Source organism: Dermacentor silvarum, chromosome 1, assembly GCF_013339745.2.
Source record: "Dermacentor silvarum isolate Dsil-2018 chromosome 1, BIME_Dsil_1.4, whole genome shotgun sequence".
Lineage (NCBI taxonomy): Eukaryota > Metazoa > Arthropoda > Arachnida > Ixodida > Ixodidae > Dermacentor > Dermacentor silvarum.
Genome location: NC_051154.1, coordinates 12,197,934 through 12,212,727, shown reverse-complemented (window position 1 = coordinate 12,212,727; position 14,794 = coordinate 12,197,934). Strand labels below are relative to the sequence as shown.

Genomic DNA, 14,794 nt, shown 5'->3' with positions numbered 1-14,794 from the left:
CATCTTAATATTGGAAATATTCTCCCTCGGAAGCGATAAACTGATTGAGCAAAGGGACTACTTACACGAGACCTCTGACCAGTCGATGGGGGCGTAAAAGGGGTTCTTCATGAGGTCGTCAAATCCACCTTCGGGTCTGCATCCCAGCCTCCTTTTTGGATTCTATGAAAGGAGAAAAAAAGTTGTAGATATAGGAGGAAGCACTCCAGTCAGCCTGAGAATAGGGGGATACACAAGATAAAGAACACTTTCGCGGAATGCACGTCCCGCGGCATCGAAAATGAGTGGCATTTTTTGACCAAACGCGCTTAAGGCGGTGGTCCCACTCCGGCGGCACGAGCCCCCCGTTTTCAGTACTTTTGGAGTAACCGTGGCGGCTCTTTTACTTAGGATATAAAGTTGTGGTATATACCATAAAAAGCTTAATTCTTGTAGATTCCAACTATATATAATATAAGGAAATTGATTAATGTGATTTAGAAATAAATGCTCAAGAACAAGCATGAGATACATGGTTTTTGCGAACTGTGTCTCAGTTGTGACCATATTTAGAAGAAACTACCACACTTACTGCATTGCGGCTTGCTCTGTAGCTTTAGGACATTTATCTAGTTCCTAGACGTAGCAAATTAATTTTAATTTTTACTTTTTGGATAATTTGCTTTTGAAAATTGCCAAATATTGCAATCTTCTGTTGTAAACACCCCGGCAACTACATGATCAAGGAAGCTAAATTTTGGATAAAGTAGAGTTCAAGGAATTTCCATTTAGGACACAAAATTTCTGGCTGTCCTTAAGGACAGCCAGAAATAGGCGCCTTAAGTACTACATGCGCAGAAGAGAAGACTATCGTTTTATCTAGCGTGCGGGCAGATAGACCGCTGCGAGCGTATTGGCAGTATCGCAACCGGCTTGCTATGCGCCAGTACTGCCTGTACAGCCCCGGGGGATGACAGGATCCAACTCGCTGTCTTGCAACGGACTTGTAGCGGCCACATGAACAGCTTAAACAAATACATTACAAAACGCGCCTAGTTTTCCGCCGTGCTAGCTGCTTCCGCTCACTTCCTCACGCTTCCTCGCGCTTTTGTATCCTGATTGGACAGCGCATAGGCGCGGCATACGCAAGCGTTGTGATCACGTCTCCCTTGTCTCACATTTTTTTTTTTTGCATCTTTTGCCGCTATTTCAGAAGATTTATCCGTCAGAAGCGCTAAGTCATTGGTCGGGGGCTATTCTTTCAGTGACTCGTCCAGCAAGAGGCGTTATGAGGCATCGTTATCGCTGGGATCGATTGAGCGGCGGATCCAAGCATTAACGGCGACGCGGCCGCTGGCGAGTCATGATAGATCCAATAACGAAGCGCAAAATTGGAAGGTTTGAGAATACGGCCCCTGTTTTGCAATGTGCTAACTAATACGCCGCAGCAAAATTGGAAGTGCAAGCTGACATTTATACGTATCGAGTCGCGTATCGATATGCGCGTGCGGACCTCCAAAACTCTCTTGCCTATAAAGCGCTGGAGCACCGCTCCACAAAGCAAGCAGATAGCAGTACCAAGGCTAGGGTGAGGACATCACGCTGAAAATTTTTTCACTTACGTATCCAGGGCCCGTATTCACACACACACACACACAAAGTATCTTACGCTAGAACACTTCGTAAGCACAGATGCAGCCACTTAGGTTGGTGGACATATTAGCGAAGGCGGCGGACCAGTGGCAAGCAGCTCTTAAGATCTATAAAAGGTGTGAATTGGGCCGTACTTGACTACCAATGCTCACAGGCATATTCTTTTAAACTAAGCAACGACGCAAGAAAGTCTTTCTTCGCCTCACAGCGCACTCAACCGCGCTAGGCATGAGTGTCCAGCTTTAGAAATAGACTTATCCCGGCAAACAGCTATCCTTCCCTCACAAGGGCCAGCTCGTTAAGTGTGGCATTTTATCACTCGAAAAGTTGCGAGCTGGAAAACGTAATCATGGTCGCAAAATGCATTGCCACTAAATATTACCGTCTCAAGTACAGGGAAATCCATTTTGGCTTCTGAGAATCACACGAGTTAGGTGGTGCGACGCAATTTCGCCTTCCTGTTTGTTAATAGAAACAGGTGCCGCTATCCCGCAGCCTTTGCAGTGTCCCCCCACGACACGTCACAAGAAATTATGCAAGATTAAAGCGCGAACAGTACTATTTCACCGCCGTCTTTCACTGTTTAAGACGGTGTTTAAGACGATGTTTAACTACGAAGGAGCTTGCTGGGAAAGAGGCAGTACTGTCATTTTCTATCACAAACGCAGGCGATGAGGAAAATGAATTTCTTGCTGCTAACGTCATTCGCGGGAACAAATGACAGAAGTTGAAATTTGACAAGGACATCCTTTTATGACTGATGCCTGTTACATGAAACAGAATATGGATGACAAGACCTCCTTGTAACCGCCCTACTAACAGCGAATATTTCTTCCTATCTTAGGCGTTGGCCCTAATTTGCACAATAAGTTTAGTTTATGCGTGTCTTCAAGTGGCGTTCTTATATTAACTCGCATAAACGTTCGGCCACTTGTCGCAACTGTAATAATCTATGGTTAACAACATATTCGCGTCAGCTTAAATATTGATACAGTTCCAAACCTAACGACTAAGTTATGCATCGGCAACATTGCATGCCTCATTGTGCACCAGTTAACTATAACAAATTAGTGTGTGCACTGTGATGAAATAAACTTGCTTACCTCTTTCAGGATTTCTCTGAGCAGCGTTTGTGCAGACCTCGACAATGTCCTCGGAATTTTCAAAGGCGCAATCAAGGCCACTATTTAGATAAGAAAGAAACAACACTCCATTTAAGCACAGCACACACCGAATACGAGCACGTCTAGAGGCACCCACAAAAACAAAGCAGTAACGTGAATCAGGAAGAAGGTGCATGAGTGTGGTCACGAAGGCTCAACTGTTGGCCGTCGACGTCTCCTCCATAGTAGCAGCCTGAACGCTTTCTGTAGGCCCCAAGTCGCTTTCGGAGGCATCCTCCGTTAGCTGGTTGCTATCAGCGCGCGCTGCTGTCAGCGAAGAAGCGCCCTTGGTTAGTGAGCCCAGAAGCCAAGCCTCGGAATGCCAGACTCCCAAAGAGCCTGGGTCTTCATCGCTGTCACTGGGATGCTCTCGCGTCTGCCTCGAAGTCGTGTCAGCTCCCGCGCTGTCAGACTCGTCTTTCTCCAGGCTCTCACTATTGTCTGGTGAAGATAAATTCTCGACAGAAGGCCTTGGACCAGGTCGCTTAGTCGGCACCTTCCGTCTCTTGGGTGCTTTGCGTAAGATGCGCCTGTCCCAGCCCGCGTAGCAATACTGGTCCATGACGAGGTGGAATTTGGACAGGCGGACGCTAACCACAGCGGTAGCCATTAGTAAGGCAGCGAGGAAGAGGAGGCTGGTCCAAGCACCATGGTAGTTGCCCAGCAGTGCCCCGCAAAACAAGCTGTAACCGTGGTTCATCACGTTGTACACAATGCGGCACTCTGCAGCTGCGCTGTATCGGGTCTTGCCACGCAGTCGGCTAAGCATAATTTCTGCATTGGTAACCATCGCGACGTAAAAATCCGACAACGCTGGCTGAATAATTTCAGCATTCAAGTCAGTGGTGGTATTGACGGAGAGTTCCCTGCCCGGTGTCCCTTGCGCGCAGTCCTTGGTGCATTCTGCCGCATGATCCGCACTCCTACGTCGCCGTATTCTTGACACCTGGAGGATAGCGCTTTGCATATGCGGTCTCAGTGATCGCCGACTCCGTTCCGTGCAAGAGTGCAGTATTTTACTGGGAAGAAGAGTGGTGTCTCCAGAAAGCAGCTTCGTAGCGGCTTCGTCCAGTATATGCCTTTCTCTACCGCGGTACGGCTCGCAAATGTAGCACTCGCCAACAACACAACCGGAAAGCAGTACGCCAGCTAAGGGAACTGCAAGCACGCTGCACGCGAACAACACCACGGGGCTATAGAGCATAATTAGGCCTGCTTTGTGCGAAAACGCGTTTCGTAGAGTGGGTGCCATGCCTCGGTCGTGGTTGATCATGCCCATGGCAAGCCCCACTATCAAAAGAGCGGCTACAACACCAACAACCATGGACAGAAGCATCATCATGAGTGGGGCGAGGGATCCAAAAAGGTGGCGCAATCGAAACTTTTGCTCAAACTTTTGAAACTTGACCTTAACGGCGGCGAGCTTTTTGCGATTGGTAGTGCCACCGTTCTGAGCCAAGAAAGCGCTAATCCGAAGCGCCCGCGCTAGACGTCTTCTCTCGGCCACTGTCTTTTTTTTAAACACTTTCGTGGCGTTATGTACCAGCTCTTGTTGCGTCTTTTCGAGGGCGCTGCAATTTGCGTTCCGAAGCTCGTCGTTCTCGCCAAGCATGGCACGCAGCAGCTTACCGCAGACGGGGCCCTTGGTCTCGAAAGGGTTCACGTCCAGCCTTTGCAGAAGGTACTGCTCGAAGGCCTCTCCAAAGTCGGAGTCTAACTTCTGCGCCTGTAGTGCAGCGCTCCTTAGTACAAGGTGTGACCTGTTCCTGGAGTGAGGAGTGTCCTTGGCGCGGAAGAAACTCTCGAGGTCGTCTAGGCCGCGGGCATAGAAGATTGATGTCTCGCGTAGAGAGTTCTGGATGCCGAAAGCGAAGCCCACAAGCAGCACGTTGACTATCACCGACGTAATTGTCAGCGAGCCGAGGGCCACGCAGTGTCCGTTGTACAGCTCATTGTAGAGTGGCGTGATCACCTGAACCCGCTGGCCTCCGCATTTTCCCATGAAGCGCAAGCCCAGGAATCCAAGTCCCACGGGCACCATGAAGCCGCTGACGGCGAAGAGAGCCACCGCCATGCGGAAGACCGGCGGCTGGTGCTGAGCCAGGCTGGCGCAGATGCTGAACAGTCCTCGCGCGTTGCCGATGCGTTCCAAAAGTTGGGCATTCTTGGGGGAGGAGACGAGCATCAAGGCGAGGCGGCGACCGAATTCGCTCCACACGGGCAGGAAGCTGCCGTCGTTACGCATCGGGCAGGCTCTACCCCATCGGGGTCATCACTGCTACAGCCCGGAAGAAGCGCCTTCGGTGGCACTGCAACGCGCTGCACCGTGGCAAAAAGAACACACGTGGCCTCGCGCCCCCTCCAGGGTACGGCCACATTCCCGCCAAATTCGAGACAAGGAGCGCGCGCCATGCAATGCCAGCAATACGAAGCATTTGTTTATTTACCAACGCCCAAGACGCGGCGCTTTTCAAACCGCAGTTCTATTTTGTAGGCAACCGCGACTGCTTTTCAGTCATTTCCCTGCGATCCGCTGTACAGAACTCCGTAGGAGCTTTAGTCGACGTGACGACGACTGACTGTGGCTTCTCAGTAGTTGGGTTATATGGGATATCCTGCTGAGGCCTTACGTCGACCACAACTGGACCACAGCTGGACTTTGCTGGATGCCCTGAGACAGCTGAGCTGGGTTGGATGGCTTGCTTAAGCCCCGTGCCGTGAACAAGGCAATTAGAGTTTTGTGGAAGCTTCAGAACCTCGACGTTACACTTCTTAGGCGCCAAAGACTCCGTAATGCCAGATGTCAGTAAATCGCGTGCCCGTTCCAATTGGGAGATTGGTATCGTCATCGTACTGGTGTCGACGATGCACCACTCCGGTTTTGACTGAGTTTTCACGTTTTTTATGCTGATAGCTGGCTCTCTCAGTTCCGTGTCAATGCTGGTAAAGCTACTGCTCCTTTCTGATGAAAGAATGTCCGACTCCTCCGATAACAGCGAATCAGGGGATTCCAGCAGACGCAGCCCTCCTATGCCCCGCTGCTTTTGTTTGGCTTGATCATTTTGGCTTGGCTTCTTAGTTTTCTTCCCCGCTGTGCCAGCGTTTAGTTCCGTCTTGGCGCCCTTAGAGTCGCTGTTCTCAGATTTAGATGGACTGTCGGTAGCTACAACATCTGTCCCGGCTCCCACCTTGCCTAGTTTTGCATCGTGGCTACGAAATTTTCCACTCAGAATATCGCTACCCGACTTATTCCGCCGGCCACCCTTTACGTTTCGCGGCCTTTTTGTGGTGCCTTTCTTTTTGGGCTTTCGCGTCGGCGGAGGCGATGGCTGCACAGGTTCAGGGGGTGGTTCCATGATGAGATAATACTTTGACAGCATTAGTAGTGAGGGCATGCCCACGAAAAATAGTAAGACCACTAAAAAGAGCGTGAGGATGACCGACTTCAAATACTCCAAAAATGAGTCGCAGAATAGAGAAAATCCAGTTTTGACGATCCCGAACACAGGTGAGCACATTCCGGGCCCGTGATACTGCCTCGCCATGGCGGCAGCCTTTCCTAAGGTATCTTCGGCTACAAAGTCGGAATCCAACGACTGTACATTGAAAGTTACGTACCACTCGAGTATTGAGCAGATGTAATAGTGGCGAGCCACTTCTTCTACGTCTGTGCCACTTCCGTTGGTCCCTAATACTTTCTTCTGGCGTTTAACAGACGTTGTAACCGGGTTATTGTGGTACTGCACGGCGCCTGTCTCCCAAGAGAGAAAATGCTTCTCAACAACAGACGCTGCAGTCTCGCAGTTGAAGCCTGCTCTTCTGGGCAGCAGCAAACCTAACTTCTGCGGATTAGCCTTGGTGGGTTGCTGTGGCACTTGCTTTTCACGTGAGTTCTTGCCCTTTTTTATAAAATACATTATTGATACACCTTCGCCGCCGCAGTGCCGCAGTACGTCACCAACATACATGTTGGCATATATATCGGCTCTCTCTTTACTGGGCCACGCTAGATCTTGGGCAAAGTCTAACTGCTGGTATTCCTTTCTTCTGTACGTATCGCAAAGATAACATTGACCTGCAATTGCGTGTGGTGTGCTACGCTTAAGAACAAGTAGGGCCGCTACGCAAAACACGAGCATAATGAACGCGGCTACAAGCAGAGCGTGTCCAGCAATGTTCGATATCTTTTTTCTCTTCACGGGGTCTTCCTCTTCCGAATGGTTTTGGTGTCCGATGGCAGTCCCTACTGCGGCCACTACTGCTGCAATTGCAATCGAGTAGACGGCGATAGGCCGTAGTATTGGATGTGCGTAGTACCCCCACACGCCAGTCATCTCGTCAAACCAGGCAAAGCGTTGCGCCATCTTTGCTATCCCTTGTTCCGTTAGGGTTCCTTTGGGTGTTTTCACTTCGTGCGTTGCCTTCCCTTGAGCGCTTGCATGAGTGGAAATGTCTGCCAGGAGCTTGTCGGCCCGTCGTCTCTCACGTTCAGTAGCGTCCCAAGCGCTCCGGAGCTTGTCGTCTGTCCACCTAATTGGTCTTCTTGAATGTCTTACAAACGCGACAAATCCGCGGAAGGAGAGACGGCGATGGCTTGCTTGCATTTTCACCACGGGCTTCATCTCGGTGCTGGTGAGGTTTGTATAAACCCTCAGGTCGTGCATAGCATTTTCGAAGTATTCCGGTGCCCGTCCTATGCTGACGCCAAGGCCGTAGTTCGCTGCAAACAGAAGCACGAAGGCGCAGAAGGCGAGAACGATGACACCCTCGACAACAGTCAGAAGCTTTGTGTAGTAGTACATGTAGTTGGGTCCCACCTCTTGTCGTCTGTCGCCGCCGCACTGGTTCGCAAAGCGCGCGCCAATCACGCCTGCGCCGACAAGAGCCACCAGGATCCAAGCAAAGTTTGTGATGTGGAGGATGAACTTGACGCTGGGCTGGTGGTCCGCCAGGTATCGAGGCAAATTTTCTGGGGCCACACTGACGTCTTTCAGAAAACGATCGTCTTTCGGATGGTCCGTCAGCATTCTGAAGAGAAGTGTGACAATAGCGCTCCACGGCAGTAGCATGCAGCCGCTGTCGCTAGGCTGCAGTCGATAGCTCTCGGTCGACCGCAGTGTTTTCGGCCATCGTTCTCTGATCTCGCTGGCCAATCTGACGCTGCCATCAACGCCTCGCGACCTTGACAGAGCAAGGGCGTACAGTACGAACCGCAGCGTGAAAACACTGATGTCCATTCTTTGCGCCGACGCTATCTTGGAGCCAGCTTGTCCGAAGGGCTCGCGCCAGGCGCGACTGCTGCGCGTGCATTGGTTTCGCCACGCAAAAAAAAAAAGATGCTGCAATAACGCGCCAATTCCGTACTTACACGGGCGACACACGGCGGTCAGGCTGCTACCTTTTGGCACAGACGTGCAGCTGGCCCAGCTACTGTGCTACTAAACCAGAAACGCAGGGCAAGAATGCAAGAAAGCCGCCGAATGCAATATTGAAACGAGAAGCATCACTTTTCGGCCACTTCCGATACATTACTAGTTGTGTATGCATGTGGTACCATTCTCACTGTGCAGCCATGTTTATTGCAAAAAAAGAAAGTGTCAGTTGCTGTGAAAAAAAAAATAAGACAGTCTACGAAAATGCAAAATCTATAATGAGAGTGATTTGCCAGTTCCATCTGAGTTACCCATTAAAACAAGCAGCGCAATCGACATCGCAGAGTGCGCATGATGCCCATGCCAGATCTGGGATGCGATTTTCCAGCGATGCATTTTGCTCGATTATATGCCAGCCGTACCATTCGCCGCTCACGGCCGGTTGATCCCGTTGATAACGCGGGCTGCGCGTCGCACTGACCACTGATGAAGCGCGAAAAGGAATAGTAATAGGAAAGGTACCGCTAAAAAGTCGTGGCCCTGGGGCGGTATTTTGTAGCGATGCCTTTCAGGTGCTAATGCCTTTCGCGCTTATCGCGCTTGGTCAGTGGTCAGAGCGACGGTCCGCTCACGTTATCAACGGGACCAGCCGGCCGTGAGCGGTGGCTGATAAGACTAGTATATAATAAGGCATAAGGCATCGCTAAAATATACCGGCCCTAAGGTGCTATTCAGGGCATCGGCGAATTCCGCGATATTGTCGAATCGCCATCTTGTCAGCTCCGATTAGCTCAGAGGGCTGCTACGGCCTCTCTGATTGGCTCAAAATGCTGCCATGACAGAATTCGACAATGTCGCGGTATTCATCGATGTTGAGTATTGTACCCTTGGTCAGATTCGTGATTAAAAAGAATCCGCTCTTTCATTTTGGCTATCGCCTCGTTGGCTTTTTCATTTGTCCGGCGCTCGTGCACCAGCTAGTCAGAAACAGCTTTCAGAATTGGTTCATTACGCCGTTTGTTTCATCTGGTCGTACTAATTCGGTCACCAAGACTTGAAGGAACGGCTGCTAAAAAAAGTAACTAAAAGGAAGACATGGCTGGAAATTGTTCGAGCCCGTGATAGTGAAGTTCGTCTTCCGTGAAAGTTGCCTGTATCCCGCGCTCCATACTTACGCCGATAGCGGATGTCCCGCCTCGCCAGGTGCAGGTCGACGCCTTTCTCGGCGGCGTAGATGGCGAGGGGCGTTTTGCCGACGAGCATCACGAAGAGCACTATGCCGAAAGACCACCAATCGGCGGACATACCTGGAGGGGGCATGGAAGACTTCTGTGAAGACGCAGGCCTTGCAACATGCAATCACTGCAAAGGTCCTCGACGTGACGCTTCTGAACCATACAGTCTCGTCGAAATACGCCGAGCCCGTGAATTTTTTGGAGACGAATGCATCTACTGTCACTATGTATGTGCGCTTACGCGAAAAGATCTCTGTGGCAGGGCTCCCTTAGCATGTACTATGCGTCACGCAAAGATTTCACATGGAACACAACCTTCTCTGGACTTGCCCCGAGAAGAATCCTCCATAAATTAAGCAATGACTTCGAAGTTCTCATAATATATTTTTCTTGGTACCGTTAACTGCTGGCGCCTAGTGTGTGGAGCATGAGGTACATTGCTGCTCAGCGCAGGCGCGTTTCATTCGATCTTTTTATTACAAATATGCCGGCCCAAGCAAATTTTTTCTCAGCTGATATTTCAACTTGTGAAAAAACTGCTAATAGGAGTTATTTGTATTGGATGGCACTCACACAAGGGGCTTCAACAACACGAAGGTTGCTCAGAAGACACAAATATAAACCCCCTTCTACGAATAGAAATTACGTTGACATTTTTATCTAGCGTAATGTAAAATGACATCGAACCATTCATAGCGCCTCTCGCATATCTCAACTTTAGCGAAAAGCGCTGAAGTCAGTGAAGTGCAATAAGTCAAGCTACAATCTTCGTGACGGTCTCAATTGCGCATCGAAGTACTCAATTTACTCAGGTGCATTATTTGAATGCCTTTCTACTACTCGTTTTTTTTTCGATGCCCATTTGATTCCTTAAATGTTAACTGAGAGAAAACTGCAACGTTGATCTGAGCATAGCTGACCGAGCGTTGACACTATGGTGCTGAGACATCACTTCATAATAAAGAACCAAGCGATAACGAAAGTTTGGCAAGCGCGCCACGACAGCAGGTGTGTCACTGATTCTGTGCTTACCATAAAGCTCCTGTCTAATGACCTCTGGTGCCATGTAGGCCAAAGAGCCACACCGACACCAGGCTTCAGTGCCAATCTACATAGAAAAGAACAGGAACAACTTATTTAAAAAGCTGAACAACCAAAACCGTCGTTAGTTAGAAACACAGACTCTTGTCTTGTTTCGGCTTCACAACATGTTAACTGCCTGTGGTCAACTGTGTTTTGGCACTGATCAGTGTGCTCAAGTGGACTCATCTGCATCACGGCAGCAGCTGCTTGCCCTGAAGGAAAGCCCTGACGAATATAATGTCGAAACGTTATCTCGAACGAGCACTGTTGACTCCCCTTCAAGTCTTCTTGTTATCACCTGCCAAAAATATCAATTGGCAAGGCTAAAACAGTTAGACCTGATCGCTAGATCCTGTCAGCGTGGCTGTAAATACAGCGACGAGTAACCATCGTTGTGGGGCGCTGACAATCTACCACCCCCGCCCCCCTCCCCGGAACACTCTCCTACCGGATTTCTGTAAAGAGGCCAGTGGCCTTGCACGCCATCCTCCCAGGTAGCATACAAGCGGCCAACATCGTTCTGAGACTAGATTTTCTTGAGCCTGCACAAGTCTCATGGGAATGGAAAACGCAGGTTTATTGTTCCATACCAGCTTAATCACTTTCTTCTTGATAAACGCTTTAAAGCTCCTGTAAGTTGGCAAGAAAATTGCGAACGTTGCACAAACTGAACAAACCCTGTGTTAGCTATATGTTCTAGCCTCTAGTTTTAGTACAGCCGCTCACTGACAGGTACTTCAAAACATATGTTGCGCCAGATCATTATGAGGGACATCCGCAAGCTGAAATGAGTTTATATACAAGAAATCATCTATACAATTCAGTTAACGAAATTGTCTAGCTAGGCTCTGGTTGATATTCATTTAACTACTGCATTAAAAGTTCCATGGTTAGATACAGTGCAAATAGGACGAAGCCATGAGGGACAGACAAGTATAGCGCTAACTTTCAACTGATTTTAAGGCAAAAAAAATCGCCTACGTTTTGTATATAAAGGAAAGTACACGATCTAGAAAGTTCAAAATCACTGGCGTATCTAGATGGGTGGCCCTGGCCTGAGACATGCTGGCCCTTCGATGCTGACAATATTGATCGTCCCCTCTATACGCCTATATATGCTTTGACTAGGCCCTTCTTTCTAGGGTTTTACGTGCCAAAACCAGTCCTGATTATGAGGCACGCCGTAGTGGAGAGCTCCAGATTCAATTTGACCACATGGGGTTATTTAACGTGCACTACAACGAAAGCACACGGGCTTGCGTTGTAGTGCACGTTAAATAACCCCAGGTAAACCCTCCTAGAAGGCTAGCCTAGATCCGCCCCCGGTCAAAACTCCTACTTCGCGCCGCCTACAACGATGTACCCTTAACAATAAGCCAGATGGCAGTGTTAGGCATCGTTAGGCATTAACAGGGATACACATTTATACATATACATTAATATAAAGAAATACAGGGTTCTTAAAGGTTCAAATCATTTATTAAAAACAAAGTCGCAGTTTCGCCAGGAAGGCGGAGCATCGATTGTGATAGCAAATTAGCAGTAAATTACTAAGAATATTAGTTTTATCGGCCGTATAGACATTCGCTTACTAACTAAATTAGCAAGCATGGTGTCACGCGCGCACAAGCAGACGTGAACACATCTCAGTCGATGACCGCGTAAACTCGCTGTCAAAACGCTGGTGTAAGGAAGCGTGGCTGCAGCAACGAGCGAATTGACCTTCGTGCTACCTCTCGCATCAACGCGAACTAAACGGCGAAGACACAGCGCACGGCGGACTCTGTCCCCGTCGCAGATCGCTTTCAAGATAGGGCGCGCGCGGCCGCACCATACGCAGCAGCCGCCGGTGTAAAACTCCCCCCTCCCCTCCCGGTGCCTCCCCGCTTTTCCTTCCTGGCGCGCGCCAGATTTAACCGCCATCGGCGGCTCACCCTCGTACGCTTTCACTCGTACATAGGATGTTATCGCCCGTGGACTTTATACGAAATGTCACGGCGACGGCGACGGCAGAACTGCGCCTGGAGTCTCCATATAACTGCCATCGCAATAAAACGGGGATTCTGCAAAATATGGTATAAGTGGATGCCCGCCGAAGCTATGATATTCTTCTGCTATTTTATGCCGCTTCGATACGCTGCTCTTTCTCCACACATTATCAGAGTACATTTCGTAGCGTTAGACTTCATGCCTGCAGAAATGGCGCAGCTGTCACAAATTCTAATGGTGAATTGCGTGCGCCAAGTTCCTCACGTGCATGCCCGGTGGCTCAATAGCTATAGCGTTCTGCTGTAAAGGGCGAGGTCGCGCGTACGTTTTGTAACAGCCGCGACCACTACTCGATAGAGGCAAATGCAGAAGCGCTCATGCCACGAGATTTTGGTGCCCGTTAAATTTTTTTTAACGTTCACGTGGTCAAAATTTTCCGAATCTGCGCCTTTGGTAAAGCTAAGGTTCGAAAGGACGTGTTTCCATCAAGAAACTGTGTAGCATCATGCAAGCGTGGTACACGCGCTGCTTCAGACTGGAGTGCATGTTATGGATTGATTTATTAAGCGAATGTAACTCTGTAGTTGCTGCGGCATCTTAGCTACACCTGGCCACGAATGTGTTTTTCTGAAGGTAGAAATACGGGAAAGCTCAAACATTTCTGTACCTAAGAATGGAGCTTCGATGAAAGGAAAAATTGACATCCCCCCTACAGTAGGCACGAAACTACAAAGGTACCCAAGTACTTGTTTCTCACAAAGTGACCGCCCCACGGAAAGGCGTTGGTCCCAGTGTTGATCCCCGAATCACGACAACACTTTTTTGTACAACTGTGAAGCTCGCTTTCCGCGAAACCCATACTGAGAAATCTATGTTATGTTTCCTTTGTAGCTTCGTAATACTGTCGAGTAGATTACAATTTTCTATTTCGTGACCCTTCCTACACCTTCCGGGTTTCCACAGAACTGATTTGCCATATGTATCTTCGAATTGAAATGTGTATTTGTAGACGCTCCCTATACTTAAGGGGTTCAGTTCTTAAGCGAGTTCTCCACGCACAATGGAGTAGTGAATATGGCTGCACATTTTACCACATCGCGTTCGCAGTGTACCTATACTGCCTACTGTGGGTGGAGAATCGAGCCCTATAAATAATGTCTAAATTAAAACCCATACAAATCGTTTTAGTAGATGTAACAAACTGCCCAACACGCTACTCATAACATAGGAGGTATTGTGAGGCAATAGAATGGATTTTGTTTTTAAAATGCACTCTGATATAAGATGAGATAGGAAGGTTTTGGCGGCCATACTCCACAGCGTCTTTTTACCGTTCATCCTGAAGTCGAATGTAATGTTCACTCGCTCGTAATGAGAAAATAAAGAGCTGCGTGGCCTTGCTGAAACATGCAGAGGGATGTCGGCTAAGTATTTTTTATCCCATGCACATTCAGAAAGTGATGTTTTTGTGTTATTGTTGACTTTCATGACGTAGTTTTCTCCATTTTCAGGTGCATGCATGAAGTGGAGAACCTTGTAATAAAATCCCCACCGCCAATTTCATGACGTCTGGGTCATTTGGAACAGCACTGTTTAACGATGTTTCAGAGCTTAGCGCCCTCTTGAATAGTTGCATAGCTAAGGCACGTGACTTATTTGATAGGGGGTTTATTCAAACACTACTTTAGTTCATCCCACACGAAAATTAAATAGTCCTCAATGAAACTTGCAGCTGTATTTATAGCTTATCCTGTATGTCCTGCTTTATTGGCACCAAGGATCAGGGCCCATATTCACAAAATCTCTCACGTAAGAGCACTCCCTCATTCTCCAAAAAAAATTGGGCACCCGTCATTCAACATGGCAATCAAAGCGATAACGAGCAGTTTCCAGCGTCAATAGCCAGTCAGGGACGGACGTTATGCAATAGGAGTTTTGTGATACGAGTACCGGAAGAGGTGTGACGGAAGCATTCCTTTTAAATTTTAGTGAGAGCTACAGTGAAAAGAAAAGCAAGGTTGCCATTATAGTTACCTACCGCAAAGTCATAGAGGAATTCAGTACTTGTAGAGAACTACCAGCTTCCAGCTTGCAAATCAAGAGTCGAACTTCATGTACAGCCTCCGTCATACTTAACATTACCACGCCTTAAGAGCCTGTTTGTTTCTACTGCAGATGGTGTTTAATATTTCTGGTTATGGTACCCAGAAAAGTGCTAGCTTAGTGCGTCTTTCCAAAGCCTTAGATATTTGCTCCTTATAGCCTGCGTTTTCTAATGGTTAGCTGCTAGAGATGTATCCCGATTGTTTGGGTTAAGTGA

The 14,794-nt window shown here is 48.5% G+C and overlaps 1 protein-coding gene across 1 annotated transcript in view; it reads right to left on the bottom strand.

Moving 5' to 3' along the window:
* Nucleotides 1-14,794, bottom strand: part of LOC119456782 (protein kinase C iota type-like) — a 42,764-nt gene that overhangs the window by 8,864 nt on the left and 19,106 nt on the right. The window contains exons 7-10 of the mRNA XM_037718609.2: nt 10,435-10,510; nt 9,343-9,474; nt 2,736-2,815; nt 66-162 (exon numbers count right to left, since the gene is read on the bottom strand). Coding sequence (XP_037574537.1) covers nt 66-162; nt 2,736-2,815; nt 9,343-9,474; nt 10,435-10,510 — 385 coding nt within the window. The remainder of the gene's footprint in view (nt 1-65; nt 163-2,735; nt 2,816-9,342; nt 9,475-10,434; nt 10,511-14,794) is intronic.